Source organism: Thermobia domestica, chromosome 3 (assembly GCF_964235325.1).
Source record: "Thermobia domestica chromosome 3, izTheDome1.hap1.1, whole genome shotgun sequence".
NCBI lineage: Eukaryota > Metazoa > Arthropoda > Insecta > Zygentoma > Lepismatidae > Thermobia > Thermobia domestica.
The window spans coordinates 323713787-323731384 of record NC_137456.1 but is presented as its reverse complement, the minus strand read 5'-3'; the positions used below and the strand labels follow the sequence as shown (position 1 = coordinate 323731384).

The window sequence follows — 17598 nt, the reverse complement described above, 5'->3', positions numbered from 1 at the left end:
TGTATGTGGACTTGTTATGTGTATGTTTTACATGCATGTGCATGGTGTTGCATGAGTTGCATGGAGTGAAAATGTCCCCCTTGGTTCGTTTATTTGATCTAGATGGCTATGGCTCGTTAGATCGTTCCTGGGCTCGGCGAGCGAGAGGAGGAAGAAAACGACCGGATCTCTTGAGCGCGGACTTCTCCGGAGAGCGAGAAAGGCCCAGTTCACCGTCACCACTTGCAGAGAACAGACCAGAGCTTCCACCTAGTGATGGAGAAGGGAAACCAAGGTATTTTATTTAAAAATATATATATAGTTCTATACGAAATAATGAATTTTTACGATTTTAAAGTTGATTAAATAGTTCTCTAACTTTATGAAAGGAAAATCAATTTACTACAATTTCAAAAAGAAAGTTTGGAAATATTTGTATGAATATAATTGGAGATAATATGAAGATAATGTTGCGTGAACAAGTACAGAGTGTCCGTAAAGTAACTGTTAAAATAGAATGGCATAATGTTGCGTGAACAAGTACAGAGTGTCCGTAAAGTAACTGTTAAAATAGGATGGCATAATGTTGCGTGAACAAGTACAGGGTGTCCGTAAAGTAACTGTTAAAATAGAATGGCATAATGTTGAGTGAACAAGTACAGAGTATCCGAAAAGTAACTGTTGAAATAGAATGGCAGTTTCTTAGTAACTCTTTTTCCGAAAAGTGTTTACAAGTATGCAGTGTCATGTACAGACATGTTTTCAGGCTGCAGAAGGATATTTCCAACATCTCGTGTAGAGAAAACTGCACTGTCGTCGTAAATACCACTTCATATTTCAAATTTCACTTATCTACTATTTCCACTGTACAGTTGCTGTCTGGACAACCTGTATTTACGTAATTTTGAAAATAATTGCCTATCCAGTAATTCTTTTTTGAAACATTCATAGGAGTGAATTTATTAATTCAGTTGTAATATGATTCGAAATGCAGATAACGTATGTTTGTTATAAAAGTAGTAATTTGACTTTGCTGAGTAAAAGAAATTGATTGAATTGAACGTATTGTATTTGCAGGGCGAATAAGGAGAATTCCTTTTCACTAGATGTTTCAAATTCCTTACATAATGCAAAATTTGTTCCCAGAGAGTTACAATATGCAGGGGTGCCCACGTGGGAGTACAACCTTAAGTATGTCATTGAATATTTAGGGAGGGGAGACAGAAAAATTTAGATTAAAACTAGGTAGCAACTCACATTTTGTATAATTTATACAAAAACAACATATGTAATCAAGGGTTATTTCTGAAGGGCGAAGAGGAGAGAAGTTAATGATCAAAACTATTGAGAATATTTAGTTGTAGGTTCGTAAAGAATATGTCAGCAAAGTGTAGGAGCGTGCTATCGATCTTCATGGAGGGTATCCCTGCAGTAAGAGAAAAAAAAATTGGAGTTTCACTCCTCGTAAGATTTTGTAAATACCACACTAGGCATAATCATGATTTACTTTGATGCGTAAATAATGGCATTATTTACTTTCATGCGACATGACAGTGTTGCCAATTGAAAAGAAATTTCATTTTTAAGAAAATTTAGATTTTAAGCTTATCGCAGAAGGAAAAAGAAAAATTGTCTTCATAAACGCCGTATAACAGAAAAATTTCAGTGTGTGTTATGTGCTTTATGAGTTATTTAAATATCTTTATTACTTTAACGTTCAGTGGATTAAAGTAAGCCACTCACGATCATTGAATGTTTTGGCACAAATATTTAATCTTATCTAGATGTGTTATTAATTAGCATTATTTATTTAGTATACATATATAATTTAGTAACTGTCGAAATTTTCAATGGAAACTCCAATCTTCCTCAGCGCCATTTTCTTAAATCTAAAAGCTCATCACATCACATTGTATGAATCGTTATGGTATAGAAGTATGAAACAAAAGATTTCTTCTACTAACAATAAAAATATATAAATACTTCGATATTATCAATAACAAAATTGCACTCTTAAATATTTACTGAAAGAAATGTTTCTGGTCGATATTTCTCTATCACAACGATTGATGTGATCAACTTGCATTTTTAAGAAAATGGCGCTGAACAAGATACGAGTTCCCATTGAAAATTTCGCTAAAAGACATATACCAAGGTTAATCTAAGTTAGTACTTATAATCATTCGTCAGTTTAGTGCCGTAAGTTGTAATTAATTAGCATTGTTCTTACAGTAATATTTATCTTCTTGTACAGTAAATCAGAAAACTCTTTCAATCATAGCAAAATAATATACAGTATATATATATATATATATATATTACAATGAGTTACTTATTTTACTCTGTTAAGAAATTGTAATAGCTTTCAAACATAAGTATATAATTAAACTAAAGTATCAAACATATAATTATTAGTTATGTAAGCATATAATTATTTGAAACTTCGGAGGATAATAGTAGTTACTACTTAATTCATTCGAGTTTCAGAAAAGAATATATTCATATTGATATGCTGAGAAAGATAAGTTTGTGCAAACAGAGTCAACTCTACCATATGTGCAGCACGTGTACTTGCATGGGCCGGCAAAATCTGTCATAACTATAGATTTAAAATAAGTTAGTTATCACAGTTTTGATGTGAAAATTAGTCCTGTCTTTGTCACAAACAAGTTCCTTATCATTGAAGGTGGGAAAAAGTTTTTTTTTTTTTTAATTTAATTTTTTAACAGATGCAGAAGGAAAGTCAAGAAATAAAGATAAAAGAGCTATTTGTATTAGAATTGCAAACTGATATATTGAGATTGAAGCTCGATATTGAATTCTATGAAAAGGATTACAATCTTTCCTCTGCAGGTGTGTTTGCTTTATCTTTTACTAACACAATGGACTATTATTTAAAGAAAACCAGAGAAAACGAGATTGTATTTGTAGTGTTTAGGTCTTTCTGAGTACGAGTGCCTTTTCCTTCTCCTTCGTTGTTCATAATGGGGTAGCATACTTAAAATCATGGCTTTTAAGATTTGTTCTTTCTGGAGAAAGGAGGGGGCTGCAAATGATGCTATTGCACGGGGCGACAAATTGCCTAGGGCTGGTCCTGTGTGTAAACACCAAATGAAACCAAACTATTACAATTGCAGATAAGTTAATATCATGATAATGACGAAGGTCTAAAATTGGTACCAGTTTTCTTTGATGAAGAGAAATTTTCTACATCCAGATTTCTAGATTTTGGCAACATTGATAGTTGATTCTTTTTCTGTGTTTTTTTTTTCAGAGCATGGAGACAAAAGATCGAGGCTTGGCTTCAAGAGAACGAGAAGGAAGAGCGTCAAACAGAAGATCTAAGAAGAAGACGTAGAGCGCAAGCTGCTAACCGCCGATCGTTAGAATTGGATTCAGGTAAATATATTTCTTTGTACATTCAAAAGTAAACAAATGTGATGGATACTTCTTAGTGGAAGGAACTAGGTATGAAATGCGTAGATATATTTATTTTACTCAATAGTAAACCATTTAGAAAGATTTAATGCATAAGAAAATTGCTTTCACTCTTAATTTCGTTATTAATTGAATGATTGGAGAGGGGGAGTTGGGTTAATAACATAAGACCCAATTTTTATTGGAATTCTGTTTAGTCTAAATAGGGGTGTTATATCTGTTGCAAGAAATGGCAATATTATTCCCAATCTGCATTTTGAACAAGCTTAAACTGAACTCTTTTTAAAGACCAAAATTCGAAAGATAGAAACATTGCTAAAATCGTATGTTTACAGAAGTGCCAAAGTTGTTTTTCTTAATTTCCAATAAAATGGAAAATACGAAATTGTACATGATAATATTACTAACAGTAAATACGAGGTGTATTCATAAAGTATGGAACCTTATTTTTGCCCGCGTAAACCAATGAAGCGCGGAAGACTTTCTTCTGTGTAGATGTAGAGGTGACACTCATGCTCAGTCGCGAATTTTCTCTTGCCCACAGAAAGTGTCAGTCGCTAGCAATCGGCCAACGAGTGAAGACTTGCAATGAGCGGTTGTCGGATTTCAGTTCTAGACAGAAAAACTTGAGCAGCGATATTGCATCAAATTTTGCCAAAAGCTTGGCAATACTCAAGCGGAAACCATTCGCAAGATTCAACAGGCTTTTGGGCACGATGCCATTAGTACCTCACACAAAAAGCAGTGGTACAACCGCTTCAAAGATGGCCGCACATCAGTGGACAACGAAGCACGTTAAGATAGGTCCTCAACAAGCCGAAATGACAATGTCATTGAGCAAGAATGGACCGTGGTCTTGCAGGACCGTCGTATCACAGTCCAAGAAATTGTGAACGATATCGGGATAAGCATTTGATCGGTACATTCAATTTTGAACGAGATTTTGGGCATGAGGAAAGTGTCTGCGAAATTTGTACCGAAGGTGCTAACAATAGAGCAGAAGCAATGGCACTTGGACGTCGCACAGGACATGCTGGACAATGCAAACAGTGACCCCCAACTTTTTAAACGCCGTGATCCCAGGCGATGAAACATGGGTTTATGGGTACGACCCGAGATTTGAGTCAAGAGAAGATATCATGCGTAATGCGACGGCACGGTTGATCACCATTCCAAAAACTGCGTTCCACAAATGTTTCCAACAATGGCTGAAGCGCTGGGAGAAGTGTGTACATTACCAAGGAGACTACTTTGAAGGGGATTAGTGTTTCGGATTTCCAAAACAATAAATGTATTTTTGCCAACTAAAAGTTCGATACTTTTTGACCACAACTCGTATAATAATGTTATTAACAGCAAGTATACTACATTTAGTGAAGTTTATTCGGATTTTTTTTTTCTGATTTCTGAGGAAATTCCTTAAGGTTTCAAAGCTTAAACTTGATGTTACATTTTACAGAATTTAACAAGAATGAAATTATACTTATATTTCAAATCACCTAGTATAAGAAAAATCATTATCAGAGATACTTAGAATGCAGATGTACAATCCGCAGCAAAAAACCTGCAACATGAGCATGTAAGTTTATTGTGAAACGATGAAGTTCTTTGCTCCAAAATAAGTGTGCAGGGGAAGACACCGAGGTTTCTCCCGGCGTGGTTCCTGCCACTTAGACGTTATGTTGATTCCCTGCGCTGTTAGGCGTAGTTTTACAATAAACTTACGTGTTCATGTTGCAGGTTTTTTGCTGCGGACTGTACAAAGCATGTACACGAAATTTGAAATCGGTTTTGGCATTCACTACCCCACCTAATCTTTCACCTAGAGTATAAAGTTTGTCACGTGCATAAAAACACAAGAAAAATATACCGTCGTAATTGTTTGTATTTCAGAAGGGGAAGGAAGGCCTGGGAGTGTCCTTCATCCGTTGCCTGAAGAAGGCAAACTAGGCGATGGAACTCAATACAGAAGAGTCTATCCGGACTGGAAACCAACCATTGAGAAAACAGATGTCGTAGGGGCTATGGAAGCTATCGAAGGTAAGATATTTTCTATAGTTTCATTATATTGGTAAGCGGAATTTTAGGAATTGAGGACAGCGTGTAGTCTTAGAACGTAAAACAGACACTAAAACCTTGGATTCGCATATAAAATATGCTCTCTGTACATGCACGAAATGTTTCATTTTCATCAGATCATACTACAGACATGAATAACGGCTCAAATTCACTTCAGTTCTTGCTTATGTTCAATATTTGACACATTTTATGCAGAAATTTATTATTTTTCAACAAAATCATTGAGAAATTCTCTCCATGTAACGTGATGCTGTTAAGTAATATTTGTCAGATGTGTCAACAAGAAATCATGCTAACAAAAAATTTGTAAGACAATAAATCCTCCCCTGGGAATACTAAATATTTTTCAAACGTATCGGAACAACAAACTACCTTTGATATATACAGGGGCGGATCCAGAACGGACTTCTGGGGGGGGGGGTTGTAACACTGTTACTTAGAGCTACTTTTAAGAGCTCTAAACTCTGGGATGAGTTTTATTTATATATACAATAAGAAAGTTTCCTCTTCCTGGAGGCGATCTCCTTCCCCTTGGATCCGCCCCTGGATGTATATTTTGGATCTGGCAATATTGACGTTACACAGACATCGCGCTTCCTTCAGCTGAACTCTTTCTTTCTCTTACTGTGCTCTGCTCATGATTTTTGTATCCACCTCTCACGTTTTATTTATTTGGTGATGTGTATTCCTTTTTCTATATCATATTTCTCTCGTTCACTGAAGATTTATACCCAGTGATTTCAATATTTTTTGTCTTACTTTTCCATTACTTTCGTTTGTAAGTGTCAGTTATATGCATGCAACAAAATTACATTTAGAAACAAATCCTAACTATATATAAAACTACATGAGCTGACATAAATCTTAGAATAGAATTGTATGCCTGTATGGTAGTACTCTTACACACGTTATTATTTTTATATTGATAGAAGCCCAACCACAGACCCCTGTAAAGGACAAATCTCCTTGGAGGAAATCTAATCTCAACGTTTCTAACAGCACGGAAGAGACAGAAACGGACGCAAGAAGGCTGCGACGGATGAGATCAAGGACTTTGTTGGATGGAAATACTCCTTCCAATTCTCTGCAGGTAAACTGAAACAAAGTTGACAATATGTCTGAGTATGAATAAAAACGGGTTTTATTTATATATTTATTTATTTTTGATCTTCCTTTATCTGTAATAAGTTTTGAAACGTACAATACATTACACAAGAAACATTTATGAAACAGTGATCTAGGAGGTCAGAAAATATGAATAAAAGCGGATTTTGTATAAATAATGTGTTTTTAATGGTATGAATGAGAAAGGGAGTAAGAAGTATAGAATTCCGCCCTACCCGGCATTTTTTGTTACCCAGCCTGCTCTTCTGCCACATTAGACCGGATAATCAAAAGTCTACTGTAGCTCGGAAAGTAACTTGTATTAATTATAAATATGAAACAAAACCGTTATGGTTTCGATACATACACAGTAATATTATTATTTTCTTGTAAGCTTTTTCCTATTAATAAATACAAATACTTTGCGCTCAGGACTTTTGTTTCTTATTATCATTTCTGGCCGATAATAAAATGAAACCTATGTAGAATCAGACAAAAGTGATCGAAAAAAAGTCACGAATATTTTGTTTACTGTGAATGTAGTGCAAAACGTTTATTTGTTAAATATTGGCGAATCTTCGTAGTCGTGGATTTGCGTACCATAATATTTGTCAATATAATACCTTTTGTACAAGGACATACAGCTCTGTTACAAATTTCATAGATACGTAATAAACAAATAAGAAGTTTTGTGATGTTTTTGATGTCTGCGTCCTTAACCCTTCAGCATTCATTTCTTTCCCTCTGCCCCCTAAGAAATCGAGCTCGCTACGAGCCTGATGGTACAACATTTCAACTACTACTTTTCAGCAGAAAATTTAGAAATTAGAAAAGAGAAAAACAACAACAAATAGCTGAGAAGAGCGTGGATAAATTTCTGAAAGTTCCTTGTGATATTTATATTTTACAAAGCTATTCCTTTATATTTTTTACTTAAACTTATCCACAAAGAACTTCCCCACTCAGTTAGATAGTTTGGAAGAATGTGGCAGTCTGGACCACCGAAAATTAACAACATGGTACTAGAATGCCTAAGAGAGATAATTTGTATATAATTTAATTACAAGTAACTGTAGCAAGAAGTCAACTTAAATTAATATGAATTTCAGAATAAAGATCGGATTCTTCGTCTCTTTTTATATTCTAGACTTTACTACTGGGGCGTTCTTGTTCACTCATTGTCACTCTAAAACTCAATTACTAACGGCACCACTATCTTTAAGTACAATATTCTAGAAAAAAACATACATTTTGGCACGTCATCTCTGATTCCGATTTTGTAATACTTTCAAGTTTCGCATATCGTATTTTGTGTGCAGAGCACATTATAAGAATTGAAAATATCCATTCACTTGACTCCCAAAGAAAAACGATTTCCTTCCGTATCGAGTAAAAGCTATCTCGCCCTTCTCGATCGATAACTTTTAAGATGAGAACGAATTGCTCTACTTCTACTTTGGTAACAAACGAATGAAAAACCAATATTCATGCTATTGGGATAATTAACTTAAGAGCCTAACTTACTAAAAATAATACAAAATTTACCATTTTTCTTTTGCTTGTTTTTCATAAATGAAAGGAGATAATGAAATGCAGCTTACCACAATCATAGATAATCTTATTCTACAACAGAAAATATGAATCTGAAGAATTTTCAATGTTGCCATTCGTAGAAATTACAATGTTGCCAGAATATTTTTTTTTCCAAAATCTAAGTTAAGGCAGTGACTAGAGGAACGAACTTAACTGCATTTGATTACTATCATGTTGTCTTGGAACCCTGTGAACTACATTTTAAATAATAGTTGAATTTAGTTTGTAATAAGCAAAATAGTTTTAACATATGGTTGTTAAAATTGTATAATAATGTTATTTAAAAATTACTTCACAAGATTCCAAAACAATATGATACGTAATCAAATGCACTTGAATTCGTTCCTCTACTCGCTACCTTAAATTAGATTTTGGAAGAAATGTTATTCAGGTGACACTGTAATTTCCATGGATAACAACACTGAAAATTCCTCAGGTTTGTATTTTTTGTTGTAGAATAACATTCTATGATTGTGGTAAGTTGCATTTCATTATCTCCTTTCACTTATGAAAAACAATCAAAAGATAAATCGTAAATTTAGTATTATTTTTTAGTAAGTCAGGTTCTTAATAGGATAATTAAAGATAATTATAATAATTTAGGATAATTAAGTTTACTTTTATTGTTTTGTATTTTTTTCGTAAGTACATGTTGTTTACCTGTTTATAAATTATACTATTGTTCTTTTTCAGTGTATTAGAGAAGAAGATAAGCGCAAAGGAATCATCGGTAGCCTTGGCCAAAAGAGCCTTGATGATAAACTAACCTTGTACATCCGAAGAGGAAGTGATGACCCTGGTAGCAAAGAGCAAACTCCTGAACCTGAAAGTGCTCGAAACCCAAGTGCGAGCTCCTCCGTTCCAACGACTCCGCCTACACCAGTGACTAAAGAGAGGGAAATTCCCAGGAGGAAAGATGGTATTTCAGAACCCAAGGAATCTTTAGACTCTAACAAAAGTTGGCGAAGAAGCTTAGATTTGAAGAGCGATGCCTCGTCAAGATCAAAATTAATTCAAAAATATAGACATTCCATGGACGTTCCTGGTGATTTTCTAAAATCTATCGTCGGAAATGATAAACCGGTATCACCTACTTGTAAATCTCCAACTGCAATTAGTAGTCCACTTGTTAGTAGGAGGTTATTAAGCGATAATGTTGCCCCGAACACTGTTAGATCTAGACTCCATGAAAAACTAGTTAATAACTTGGATATGACAGATATAGCCGGAACATTAGAGAGTATTAAGCAACAAGATGATTCCGTAAACGAATCATTTGAAAGTCAGCAGGGACATCTACCACCATCTGTCCCACGACGTCTGCGAAAGACCTCACGCGCTGGATCAGACGAAACGAGTGAATCTTGTAGTGACAAGATTGAAATCGATTCCGAAAATATTGAAACACCTCCCGTTAGCAGAAAAGTGTTCGGTTACAATAGTTTTCGGGCAATGGATAAGAGTTCTGGTCTAGCTATGGATGCTGGGGATGATTTTATGAATCGAAGAAAGAATCGTCGGTTTAGAAGTCTTGCCGCTGAAGACCAACATCATAACTTCGGTTCACAAGTGCAAAGAGCCAAGCAAGAGAGTAGCCTAGCGGAGAAAATGGCTACTAAGCCCACAACGCAAAATACTTCAGAGGTAAACGCAGATAGTTCAGATAATGAAGGACTTAATGCTGATATGGATGAACGTGGAGTTAGAAAGTCTTCTAAACACAGAAGAACACCTGATCCATCTACAGATTCTGTGAAAGATACAAAAGAAAAAGAATTGTCAAAGTCGACTGATAAATTAGGTAAAAGTATCGACGACGAAATGGGAGATGGACAATTCGACAGATTTTCTTCAGCGAGACGAACACGAAGATACAAGAAAAATCAAGATAACACGGAAAAGGACCAAGAATTGGAGACAAAAGTTACCTCTGAAGGGGCTGTTAGCAAAATCGATATAACAAGAAATGTACCAGAACAGATGTTAAGTACGAAAGTAGAAGGCAAAATAGAAGTAAGCAAGATGTTGCCTCAGAAAGTAGATTCGTATGAAGTCTCTCCTAAACCCAGTGAAGATAAAGAAAGTAGGCTAAATAAATGGAAAGAGAGACTAAAAGTTCGAAAATCGAAAGATGATCTACTGCAAGGCGTGATTCTGAATAACGAAAGATCGAAGAGCAACATAGAACCTACTGAAGTCAGAGAAGCCATGGAAAATATTGCTAAATCAGGCGAAATGTTACAAAATCTTGATAAATTGTCTGGAAGTAGTACTCTGCCGTCATCGTGGCATTCTAGACATAATTCTAGGTTAAAGTCTAACATCGATAGAGGCGACGTATTACAAGCTGTAAAAGAATATGATCGCCAACATCAACAAGAGCAAAATCCAGTCAAGGAAAACAGTTCTTCGAGACTTGGCCTTGTACAAAAGAGTGTGACATCAATCCCAGTGGTATCTTCGTCAAACCAAGACGATTCTCTGGAAGAATCAAAGCAAAGAAGATCTAGACTCTCCGTCGATCCTGCAACATTACGCAAAGAACGAAGGGAAAGAGTGCGCAGTATGATTGAACCACGACAAGTTGAAGCTGCATTGAAAAAAGAAAAAGAAAAATCATCCCTTAGCGTGAAGGATAACAGAGAAAGAAGGGGTTCCAAAGGATCTTTGTTCTCCGGCAACAACACAGGCACTACTTCAAAAACTATATCGAGACCTGTTGGTGAAGAAAATCAGAGGATTGTATCTAAACGTAGTAATGAAAGTAGCCCCACAAATTCGTTACATAAAAATGAATTTATTCCGGAAATCCGAGTGCATGCTTCCACGCCAAGCGGTAAGTCTGGTCGTAGCGAGCACGAAAATGACGAAGGTTTTGAAGAAACACAGAGCCTAGTGTCTGAGACACCAAGTCAAGAAGCCTCGTCAGGCTGCAATTATGAAACAGACTTAGTCGATTCCCCTGTTGGGTCGAAAGGAAAAGACTATACTTTCACAAATGGAAAGAAGAAAAGCGATTTGACTGCGCCAATGAACAACAAAAATCAATCTAGAACAATATCAAAAGAGACGACCAGAGGATTAGATGTACCACAAACAAGAAAAGCAAGATCAAGTTCTCTTAAAATAGATAGCATCGTACAGAAACTCAAAGCGCAATCGGAACCAAAGCCTAAAGTAACCCCGTCATCACTTCGTAGTAGACAAACAACAGATTCATCTAAAAACAATAAAGTCAACAGTAGTTTAGTTAGAAAATCCGATTCACAATCGAGTTTAAAATCCGGTTCACGAAGAGTTGAGAGATCAAACTCCAGAACGAGTCTCCGTAGTTCCCGAAGCTCTCTAAACAGCTCAACTTCTGTAAATACTGTAAGAAATAACACAAGACAACCACTATCGAAATCGTCCAGTCAAAACAGCATCAAGAGCGTAAAATCTAACTACGCGAGGGAACATTCGCCTACCACGAAAGGTAAATTATCTGGTTACACTACGGCCATTAAATCGTTGACCAGAAATTTAAAGAAAACAAAAGATAGTGACTATAACATTCCGTTAGATGACGAAACCTACCAACCATCCCAAAGCACTCGGTCATCTGCAAGTCTTCCGTTTTCAGAATCTTCACATTCGTTTTCGGGTAGTCAGCGATCCTTATCGAAAAGGTCATCAGATGATTCTATAAAATCTTCCACTAAAGGTAATACAACGAAGAAACCTTTAAGTCAAGTACAATTAAAATCATCCTCAATACCTAGTCCTTTTGATTCGCACACTGCAAGACGGGTCAGTTCAAAGTCACAAGGAAATTCAACACGTGAGTCAAGAAAATCGCAACCAGCTAGTACCAGTTCGAAAGAGAATCTTTCACGACAGAACTCAAGTTCAGTTTCCCGTAGTAGTTCATTGAAAAGTCAAAATAAAGGAGAAACAACTGCGTCTTCGCCACTCACGAAATCTATAACCCCAAAATCTGACGAGAAACCGAGATACGTTTCTACGCAAAATTTCAGCTTTATGCGACCGACAAGAGCAAGCGCTGCTAAGGATTTAGATACCGGAAAAGTAAAAGTTAGCGCAAAATCTATTGTATTACATCCGGAACGAGTCAAGTAAATCATTTATAATATTCTTCTCAAACAATGGAGCTGCTTCAAATATGAAAATATATATATATATATCTCTGAGAAATGGGAGATTCGAAGTGTGATTATGATCAGCTTCTGCCCAAAATGGCAATTATTTGCGATCATTCCGACTTCCGATATACAACTTAAGAGTCTACGTCTCTGTAACTGCCTCGATAAGCAGACATCTCTATTTAATTTTTATGGTCCTAATTTCCCATCTCAAAAAGCTAAGTTAAGTATTTGAAAGTAAAAATAAGAATATCGCAATTTAAATTCGGGATAGAGTAGAAGAGTAAGCCTAGGCTATTATTATTACACAATCTTAGACATTTTTAATCAGCTGATTGAGAGCTCAATCTTACAAGGGCATTCTAGACAAGAAATAACTATGGTATATACGAGGCATTGACATTGCATCTGTTACATGTTTAAATACAAAATTAATGCAAGGATATTTTTCCTAACAATTCTTGGCTCTAAATCTGTGATAAAGACAAAAACAGGATCAAGTCCTAATCATTTTACACTCTCCTATTGTTTTACAGGAACAGACGTTGTTTTTAAACTTTATAGCAATACAAGTGTTCAACCCTGTGCCATTTCCATCTCTTCCAAAAATAATTAACCTTATATGAAGTCCTCATCTAATATGGCATGACTGAAGAATTGGATCTGTTCAAACTCAAGATTTACGACTTTCAAGAGTTTGTGAATTTAGGATTGCCTTCGTGAAAATAGATCTACATTTCTTCTGAATAGGGAAGAGCTTTGCAATGATATTCAATGTATTAAGTGCAATAGATAAGTGGAGTATATTGGTTGTCGACGATTTGCTTTTGAACAGCTCACTTGAAGTTACGTTATCCTCTGTTTATTGTTGTATGAATTTAGAGTTAGGTGCAAGAAGTCATAAGTAATGTTAGTGTAGAGACAAGTAGTAAAATTACCCCGTCTTCCCCGAATTTTTCTTTAAAAAATAATTTACGTGAAACCGAAATAAGCGTAAGTTACTTATGTGCCATATACAATATGTCTTACTTAACACAGACTTCTAGTTATACCTATCTCTTAGGCTTACTAACTCATTCTTAGAACATACGTGCATAGAATAGATAGACAATATCCTTATCCGCCCAGAGTGAAGATTGAAGTCAGGCAGCGTATATATATTTTTAATTTGAATTAATATTTTTGCTTTTCTTTCTATTTGAGACTTTCTAATTTTCACTTTATGTAACGCTGATAACCCTGATGCACCACCCTGATGGGCTATCAGTGATATTACCGGCTAGAGTCGTAACTAACTGCATCTTCTGCTACTGGTAATAGCTGATTTTATCATTGGCTAATTCTATCAGACTCACGCTCTCTGAATGATTTGATTCGTTCTTGCTTTTAGTAGTTCGTGGTACCCAACTCCCTTGAGTGGCGGCGCCACAGTATCCACTCACGTAACTTAGTTTCAACGGGAAGAGCATTATATCATTACTCTATGTTACGTAATATCATAGATTAACAAATGATAAGATATAGTCTCCTTATTGTATAACTGTCTTCATGGTTTTAGTGCTGTCTTCAAACAGTTTGTCCGCTTACCTGAAGGTGGCACCACTGTTTCATTTATCTTAGCACCATCTTTAGTTCAGCGGACAAACTATTTGAAGACAACTCTAAAATCGCGAAGTGAGTTATTTCCGATAGGGAGGTTATATTCGATAATTCCTTAATCTATGGTAATACTTTATTGAAGTGAACGAGTATATTAACGTAGCGAATTAGACAAGTTTGTGATGGAAACTTTCTTAGACAATACTTCTCAGAAAAAGTAACAGATAGTATTAATTTTTCATCAATTATTACAAAGTAAAATTCATATATAAGCAATTGTTTATATTGTAGCTTATAGTTTCTTCGCGTATAACTGTGATAACATAACCATGGAAAATAATTATGGGCAAGTCTTTACCTTAGCCATTTCAATGATTTTTTTCGATTTTTCGATTCAGTGATTTGTTCTTTCGGTTCCGCACAGTTTTATAGAAATGGGTCAACACTTCCCGAACCTTAAGCTAGCCTGTTCCTACCTCTACCCTACTTATCCCTATTTTGCTCTAGTCTACCCTACTCTACTACACCATACCCTATTAAAGTGGTCCTACTTATCGATCTACAGCTGGAGCATCGGAACCGAAAGAACAAATCACTGAATCGAAGAATCGACAAAAATGAATGAAATGGCCAAAGTAAAGACTTCCCGAAATATGATTCGCATTAATCACTGCAGTTTTATTTATTTTGATACGTATTATCGAATCACAATTCGTTAAACTTCTCTGCTAAATATCTCTGATAGAACGTCTCTGGAAGAAAGACGTAACTTATAACAATAAACAGAGGATTGAGTACCAGTCATTTATTTATGTGTAAACCGAAGTAGCAAATAATCTGTTGAAATGCAATATTCTTGTATGTTATTCAGTTGTTTTAGTGCTTTTGAAGACATAACAAGAGAATCAAGATATGAAAAAATGGGCATTTTCTATTTAGTAAAAGATTGTAAAAAAGAAAAGAAAAAGAACTCATGATTGTGTGTGAGATGGTGATACCGGTTTTGATTTTTCTTAGAGAAAAGATATTTGAGAATATTATTTTTATAAAAAAAAATTAATATAAATAATACATACAATATTATATTATCGTTATTATAATTATTATTATTTTTTGCTTTCAAAAGCATTTTGGTTTAACACTTTAACAGTCAAGTTTTATTACGCTTTTAACATTGTTTATATACAATCTGAATTTTAAAATGATGTACATAATACTAAAATAAAAAAGAAAAAAGAAAAATTACAAACAGTAAGCCTGCCTAAACTTATTTATTCTTTCAATCTAGTCTGTTATTTATAGAATGTTTTAAAATAGGCACTTTGTTTTTACTCAAATAAACATGACCACAAATATTATACCTTTCAAAACACATTTCTTTTCGGCAATATTTAGGAAAAACCCCATTATGCATGCATACACATTCAATATATATGTATATTTAATTTAGGCAGGCTTGCTGTTTTGTTTTTTTCGAACTTGTTAAGGAAACAATAAAAAAAAGAACGGCAAATTATTTGTACTAATGCCTTAAGAGCAAATAATATGCGAGGAGAAGTCAAAAAGTAAAGGGACTTCTGGGAAAATTTACATATATTCTGATGATAAAAAACTAAAACATTATTTTTCTACATAATCTCCCTGCACTTCAACTCACTTTTCCTAACGTTTCACAAGTTTTTTTTTATTCCGTCGGAAAAAAGTTTTTCGGTTGCACCTGTAACCAATTTTGCACCGTATCAATGACTAGCTGATGATTGACGTTTAAATTTCTTAACTTCTCCGTTGATGATGGGTGTTTCCAAACCATGCTCGCAGCTTTACTTTCTGGTTCGTGATGATGTCCTCAGTCGTTGACGTCGATGGCCTGCCTAATCTTTGCTCGTCACATAAAGAAGTTCTTCCCTGTTTGAAATGCTCTATCTTTTTGTAGATTTTGCTTCGCGATAAATAATTGTTACCTTACTGCGCTTGCATTTGACGAATAAATTCCGCAAGTTCAACACCTTCCGTAAACAAAAAGCGAATCACTGACCTCATTTCCTCCTCGGTGCAGATTGACAATGAAGCTGCCATGTTTAACGGTCTGCTACATTCCAACAACTAACGCGGAAATAAGAGTGACACCTTGCATAGAAATGTTGCAGACGACACTAATTCAGCGCTGGATACTAGCAGTGTTGCCAAACCCTATGCGAAAAATTGTCCCTTTACTTTTTGACTTCTCCTCGTATATATTTTACATTTTCCTCCCTAATAAAGATACATGTACCAAACGGAAATAATGATGACTATGAATGTGAATTTGCTTAATGGGGTCATACAGGAAAGTCAACGAAATACGAACTTTAAAAAAAATAAATATATGGATTTTAAAATGGAATAAATGTGCCAAATATATGTATATTTTAGTTATTCTTCTTCGTTGTCAAAAACAAAAGTGCAATACCGATACTTAGTAGATTTTCTCGTTAAAAAAAATGACAATGCATCGAAATTTGTACTTCATTTTTTATGTATTTTGTCAACTTTTCATATATTTTTTTTAAAGTTTGAAAATAAAATCGGATTCTGATAGCTTTAACAAATATATATATTGAGCTGTATGGACTACACCTTTTCTGAAATCAATGACTGATATTTTTTTATTAAAAAATCTTTGTATAACTGTTGTATAGTATTGAAAAAAGGCCATTATTGTACTTATGTATATTCCTTAGTGGAAACGAACAGCGAAGGATTTGTGTATAGAAATAATCTAAAGAAAAGTAAGCTTGTGATCCCTTATCAAGCAGGCGCATTCATTTATTCTTGTCAGGCTCAGAAACTGTGTTTTCTGATGCCATGTACAAATGTATAGCTTTTTTATATTCATTTTTGAGGTGATTGTTTAGAAGGTTTTTAAAAACTAACAGAAACAAAATGAAACTGTTGAAATGTTTTTTTAAAATAGTCTTTTATTTATTATAATAGTCTAACCTTATCCCCTTTTGTTTCCATTTTATTATATCAAAGTTATTTATTAAAATAGCCTAACCTTATCTCCTTTTGTTTCCATTTTATTATATCAAGGTTATTTATTAAAATAGCCTAACCTTATCCTCTTTTATTTCCATTTTATTATATCAAGGTTATTTATTAAAATAGCCTAACCTTATCCTCTTTTATTTCCATTTTATTATATCAAGGTTATTTATTAAAATAGCCTAACCTTATCTCCTTTTGTTTCCATTTTATTATATCAAGGTTATTTATTAAAATAGCCTAACCTTATCTCCTTTTGTTTCCATTTTATTATATCAAGGTTGTTATCAGTCTAGCTCCTATTTTTCACATCGTTCAAAATACGAGGTGATCAGAATGTAAGATTACAAAGCCTGCAGTGAAACATGTATATATACATATTATTTCATACAACCAATACAGCCACCAGATAGTACGCACATTAGATTATTTTTGACATAGTCTTCATATCGGTTCAGGCACTTGTCGCATCATGGGATAAGATTGAAGATTCCCTCCTGGTAAAATATCCTGTCCTTGCGTGTTCAGTCACGTTGTCACGAAGTGTTTCACCTCCTGATCTGAAGCGAAGCGATAGCCTCCAAGGTGTTCCATCAAGTGCTAGAACAAGTGAAAGTCGTCGCTTGGAGTGAGGTCCTGA

At 34.8% G+C, this 17598-nt stretch overlaps 1 protein-coding gene across 2 annotated transcripts in view; it reads left to right on the top strand.

The window, feature by feature from the left end:
* Window positions 1–16884, top strand: part of LOC145681179 (uncharacterized) — a gene marked incomplete at its 5' end in the record, with an annotated part of 393968 nt that extends 377084 nt beyond the window's left edge. Inside the window, 5 exon segments of one of the 2 annotated variants that reach the window (XM_081752658.1) lie at window positions 121–274; window positions 3254–3378; window positions 5311–5457; window positions 6426–6586; window positions 8887–16884. In XM_081752658.1, coding sequence (XP_081608784.1) covers window positions 121–274; window positions 3254–3378; window positions 5311–5457; window positions 6426–6586; window positions 8887–12312 — 4013 coding nt within the window. In that variant the 3' untranslated portion in view covers window positions 12313–16884. 2 annotated transcript variants of the gene reach the window in all.
* Window positions 16885–17598: the final 714 nt, after the last annotated feature.